At 49.3% G+C, this 6,049-nt stretch overlaps 1 protein-coding gene across 1 annotated transcript in view; it reads left to right on the top strand.

The window, feature by feature from the left end:
- The first annotated feature begins 417 nt into the window (after positions 1-417).
- Positions 418-6,049, top strand: part of LOC119104786 (elongin-B-like) — a 7,078-nt gene continuing 1,446 nt past the window's right edge. Inside the window, exons 1-3 of the mRNA XM_037228509.1 lie at positions 418-436; positions 4,053-4,233; positions 5,198-5,295. Of these exons, the coding sequence (XP_037084404.1) occupies positions 4,060-4,233; positions 5,198-5,295 (272 nt within the window). The 5' untranslated portion in view covers positions 418-436; positions 4,053-4,059. The remainder of the gene's footprint in view (positions 437-4,052; positions 4,234-5,197; positions 5,296-6,049) is intronic.

The following is a 6,049-nucleotide window of genomic DNA, read 5'->3' as shown; positions in this document are numbered from 1 at the left end:
TCTTTTCTAAAATATTACAGGTCTGCCCTAAAAGCTGAAGGAAAACCAGACACGACGGCCAAAAACTATTTTACAGACGCTTTTAACGTTTTGGACTTTTAGTGTCGCATTGACGTCATTATCGTGGTACCTCAGCAGGTGTTCTTGTTTCAGCCTCGTTTACAACATTCCTTGCATCCACTCGTGCGTCTTGATTGTCATCACTGGCATGAGTTGTTCGGAGCTGGTGGTTGATTGGTGGACGGGCGGCTGAGAAAAGGAACTTAATACTGTTGTTTCTCAGGGAATTATTCTCGTTTGGTTTACTTAGAATAAACGTAAGTTTATTTGTAATGATTTGTGCGGGGAAGTGTATTTCAGCTCCAGTCACAAAAACATGATTAGTCATTATGGCGCTTTCAGCGTTCTTGCATGCTTGGCGTTGCCCTGCGGACCAGTAATTGCGTTAGGTACCCTATGTGTGTAACTACAGGCTTCTATGGTCTGTTATCTTGTAGCTTACTGCGTGCCTTTAATCTTAATTAGGTTGAAATGCAGTGAATGCTGGTAGTCTAATGTAATGCATTTCACTTTGTTGTATATTAACCTCATTTTCTGATGCCATAAGTATCTCCTGTATGTTAAGCTCATTTTGTCCTATAGTGTTTCTTCCTTGTATTAAATTTACATCTCTGTTTCCATGTATGCATGATAGTTACATTTTGCTATGGTGACTGCTTCACTCACATTTGATTCTGCATTTTGTGTAATACTTCTGCAACCAATAGGCAAAAGATATGAGGTGTTATGCCAGAATGGAAGATGCCAAGTTCATGGTTTGGCTTATTTTCTCTGTTTTTACTCTTTCAACAAAAAATATGTGAAATCATATCTCCTGACCATCCTCACACTTCCCACCTCACCTGAGTTGTTCATGAAATCTTTGATGCAAAAAAGAGGTGATATGTAGTCACTATGGTTCTGAAAAGTCTGACTGCAGTAAGGCAATTATAAAGAGCTGATGTATCTTGGTAATTCCTGTGAACAAGCTTGAAATAAAAGGCACAGTTGCAGTGTTGGGAACAGCCTGTACAGGCTCACAATGTGCAGTTATACCATGTCTTCAGAAAAGTTACAGTATATGTCTAAAGACATATCATGCAACCTTTGAGTGATATCCTTGATGTGCACCCCTAGCAACAGAGATTGGTGTTTGAGGAGACTGGTGGTGATGTCATAGCATCTGGTTTTGAAGGCTAACAGGTGCACACCAAATTTTACAGCATCAGAAAAGTAAGTTTCAGTTGGAACAAAATATGACATTTGCATTTCTGAAGGGTACGACTCTCAAGATGCAGGTTTTTCCCTGTTGGCTATGGGTGCTGATGTATATTGGTGTTTTGCTGCTTGCTGTCAGTTGGTGTTTTGTATAACATCCCAAGATTGTCAAAATATAGGTTGCTGATGATGATTAGTGGGGTTTTAGGGTTAGCTAGCTACAATGGATATTTGGCTCCCAATACAGGATACTGTTGGCTGCAAACAGAAACCACATTTTGATCTGATGTTGGTGGGCAATGTTTGCTTTCCCATTAATTGGAATTATGAAGCCATATAACAATATACTATATATGCAGGAGTACCACTTTCCAACATTAACACCAACATTGGTCATCCAGAGTAGGACTGCACCACCTTACCTCCAAAATAAATTTGAGACATCCCTTTTGTGAACAGCATGCTGATCATTAAGATGCAACCATGCCAAGTGAGGTCAATATTACTAATTACTGATAACCCATTGCTTATACAAATCAAGTGTCCAAGGATGATGCAGCCAGTGGAATTTATACTGGTATTAATGCCTTAATGCATGTGATGTAGTGCAATTTTGATTGATGTGAGTTGAGTGCCTGTGCTATTGGGGATTTACAACAAACTCAGTTGCTGAGGCTACATGGCATTGCTTGCCTCTTACCCTGGCAGGGAGTGTGGGTACTGTTGGTAGTCAAACCTTGTACCTGTGCAGGTTAACTATTACACTATTGGTACCCTGACTTGAGTTGAAATGATGGTGGGATTTAACCTTTTGCCAGCCTAAGAAATGGGACTGCTTAATCCGTCATTGACATTGCAGGGAGTCTGTGCAGTTTGACATTTGCTGTGTTCATACTATGCAAAGGAAAGCTTCCACACACTTTGATTAGATGTCCATTAGGTCATTGCATTTTAGGCTAATTGGCTGATATTTCAGTATTATTGGCTGGTGAATCATGTAATTTCCTGGTGTCCCATTCCTGCTAACAATGCATTGTTTTATGATGAATGGCTTTCAGTTTCATTTGTCATGTCATGTCACATGTCAATTTGCTTTTGATGTCAGGCAAGCAACACAATTGTGTGCCATTTTATGCTTCAATGTGGTGTTAGGTCGAAAATGATGCTTCACTTTTGAATACAAAACAGCATCTGGTCTTGGTTTCTCTAGGAAGTCTCATTATGCACAGTTGTCCTTCCTTATTTTTTCATTTAATATGCTATCATAATATGTGTAATATGCCTTCATAGTGAGTAAACAGCTTCCATTTCCTGTCGTTTGGGAGGCAAGCTTGTATGAGAAAATATTCAATATGCCAAGAGGCACTGTATTAGTGATCTTGGCAAGCAGGTATTGACATGCATAACATACAGATGTATTACATATACATATACATCATATGCATTGACATACATAACATTTTCCAGCAAGCATTGTCACCCATGGTCATAAGTAACACCTTTAAACATTGAATTGTCTGGAAAGCTGTATCAATGCTTGTTTGATAACACTATTTAATCAGAATCTCCTGTAAGGGTGATTTTTGCATCAGAACTCATACATGTTTTAACACAACAAACACAAATTGTTGATAGCATTGCTGGAGGTCATTTCCAGGCGCCAGCTTCCACTTGCCAACATTTGCGTCGCGCGTGACTTCCCTACACCCGGGTGTTCGCTGGTGAGAGCTCAAGCCGGATAGCAGACTGCAGTGGGGGGGGGGGGGGGGGGGGGTAGCACCTGGGGCATGTGTCATGCAGGGCGCCCACTGGTCCAGTCACGTGTGCAAGCAACGACGCAGTGGGACGTTGTGAGCGCTCTGCGGCATTGACGGCTACCGAGCGATCCGAACTGATGTGTGACTTCTGCGGTTTGTATTGTACTCGCTGCCCTTTGCTTCTGTGAAGTTGAAAGCTGGAACTGTGGCATTGTTTAGAGGTCGTAGTCGGCGAATTTCATGCTTAAATGCGTCGCACCCAGATCAGCTGGCGCTGTCATTGGAACATGTCCAACGGTAAATGCAAGGACAAAGACGAATGCCTACAGCGGGAGTCCGATTATTTGCAATATGGAGTCAGATGGAACACTGCAGGTCGCACCGCTTTAGCATGAATGAATTCATTATCTGGACTTCGCTGGGCGCCCCAGCTAGTGCGTCATCTATAATGCATTATGAGACCGCAGGCTCTTGTTCTTCTGTCAGTCATGAATTCAAGTCCCAGCGTTATTCCCACTCAAGCTGAGATTAGAAACTCGTCCGAATGCGGACACCAGTTGCAAACAGCAGCACAGTGGGATGATTAATTTACCACCATCAGAACCGCAATCCGTATGTGCTTTTAGTCATTTGCATTTGCGTCCATTCTACACGCCATTGAGTTCAAATATTGTCCGAAAAATTGGCGTCGAAACCATCACCGACAACCCGCCAGGTTACTGGTAGAGGTTTTTCTTGTATTTTGGCACTTTTGATCCTTCTTGTATCTTGCTACTTTTGTAATCCAGTTGACCATGAAAGAAGCTATCAGCACGACCCTACCTGGGGTGCCGGTAATGTAGTGATTAACGCGTCTGCGATAGCCATTGCATGTCTGGGAAACCAGAGGTACCGGGCGATTCCCCGCGGTGCCCGCCCCTCCTGCCAGAGTGAGAGGCAGGCGACGCCATATAGCCTCAGCAGCTGAGTGCGTCGTTAACCCCCAGTGACATGACATGACACGACCCTGCCTGACTCCGCGCACCCTATCCGCAACAGCCCAGCCATGGACATTTACATGATGATCCGGCGCCAGAAGACCACCATCTTCACCGACGCCAAGGAGAACACGTCCGTGGCGGAGCTGAAGCGAATCCTGGAGGGCATCCTGAAGGTGGCGCCCGAGAACCAGAAGCTGCTCAAGGACGAGACCGAGATGGAGGACACTAAGACGCTTCAGGTATTCTGGCCCGGTCAAAGTCTCGCCGCGCCCTTCTTGTCGCGGGGGGGGGGGGCTCTGTAGCGCTCCATGAAAGCCTCCCCGTCCCCCGTCCCCCCTCTTGGGTCTTTCCTGCTCGACGCACGCGCTTCGCGTGTGTGCTCCAGTCCAGCCCTGTTCGCTGAGCCAGCTGCGTCGCCATCGTCGGGTGGGGTGGTGGGTGGGTGGTTGGGTGGTTGGGTGGTTGGGTGGTGGTGGTGAGGGGGGGGGGCATCCGTGACGGCATGAAGGAAGCCGACGTTGAGACACATGTTCCCTCGAGGCGGGTCGGCACGTGCCATGGGCCCCCTTGGTGGGCCGGGCGTGGTCTTTTCTGGCCGCGCGCCGGTGGCGGGCCAAAGCCAACACTGATTGCTGGGGGACAGCCAGACCTATGGGGGCCTCCCTCCCGGTTCTGCTGCACTTTGCCCCCCCCCCCCCTTCCGCCATGCCAGTCCTCTCGCAGCGGAAGACGAGGCTTGGTTCCGGCCCCTAGTGCCGCGCCAGGTCATCAGGTCCGCGTCCGTTCGCGTGGCGTTGGCGGGCTGTACTGGAAACTCTTTGGACGTCTGAAGTGCTCGCGGGCGGCGATCGCCCGGTGGGGGCGTGGCGTATTGACGGCTGTTTCATTCCTTGCTGGGAACTTGCCCCAGTTCTCACTCCTGATCCGCCGCATGATCAGGATATTATCGTTCAAAGCTGCTCCATGACGCATGGGCGCCGACTCAACCGCGGGTCATGGGTAATTTTCCAGATGTGAGTGTTTTCCCAGACTTTTACGTAACGCGCGCGTGAGAAAACTGCCTCGATTCCTGTGTCGTCCAACGTTCCTGTGTTTTAACGTCACTGTAGTGTGATGCCACCCATGCAGTCCGTGTGTGGTTTGCCATGTCGATGGCGTCACTCTTATCCTGCCGGCCAATGACACGCCGCCTCCGCCGCGCAGGACTGCGGCCTGACGTCATCGACGGCGCAGGCGCACAAGCCGGCCACACTGGTCCTTTGCTTCCGGCAAGAGGATGGTAAGTGTGCCACGCCGTTCCGGTTTGGCCCCAATCTGCAGCCTCGCCTGCAAAATAAGGTCTTAGTCCGCCTTTTTCTGCTCCTGTGCGTCTTACGCCGGCTCTGCGGTCAGCAGGGTCCGCTGCACATGCTCGCTTCGTTGTCTTCAGACGCAAGCTTCAGGCTCGGTGGCAGTGTCTGATTTTGCTACGCGCCGCACCATCCGCCTGTGATGTGCGCAGCTGCGGCCCTCCTCTGACGGCTGGGGTCGGCTCCACGTGGCCCCGTGCAGCCTCGGGTCCCAGCGATCCCAGTCGTGCCCGGCTTCGACACGTGACCCCGTCCGGCCCCGGGTCCCAGCGGTCCCAACTGTGCCGAGCGTCGGTGTCGTGTCTAATTCGGTGAATGTCAGTCGCGGTGCCCCGAGTTGTGCCGCGGCTTCCTTGTGGGACGTCGTCGGCTCGGCTCATGCGCAAATGGTGCAGCGTGTCGGCCTGTGTTACCCCTGAGGGCGACTTCGGGGGCAGCGGTGTAACTATCGTGAGTGTGACCTCACGAACTTGGGTGCAGCTCTTCTGAGTGTGACCTCGCGAGCTCCGTTATAACCCCTGAGTGTGATCTTCCGAGCGCCGTTATAACCCTGAGTGTGATCTCGGGAGCTTCGTTGTAACCCCTGGTTGCGACCTCACGAGCTTCGTTGTAACTCTCCTGGGGTCACCTCGACTTACGATGTAACTCCTGAGTGTGACCTCACGAGCTTGGGTGTAACTCTGAGTGTGACCTCGTTGGACGTCGC

This window comes from Pollicipes pollicipes, unplaced genomic scaffold (assembly GCF_011947565.3).
Source record: "Pollicipes pollicipes isolate AB1234 unplaced genomic scaffold, Ppol_2.1 Scaffold_6052;HRSCAF=7182_pilon_pilon_pilon, whole genome shotgun sequence".
In the NCBI taxonomy this organism is placed as follows: domain Eukaryota; kingdom Metazoa; phylum Arthropoda; class Thecostraca; order Pollicipedomorpha; family Pollicipedidae; genus Pollicipes; species Pollicipes pollicipes.
Note: the sequence above shows the minus strand (reverse complement) of the source record. Positions and strands in the feature narration are given on the sequence as shown.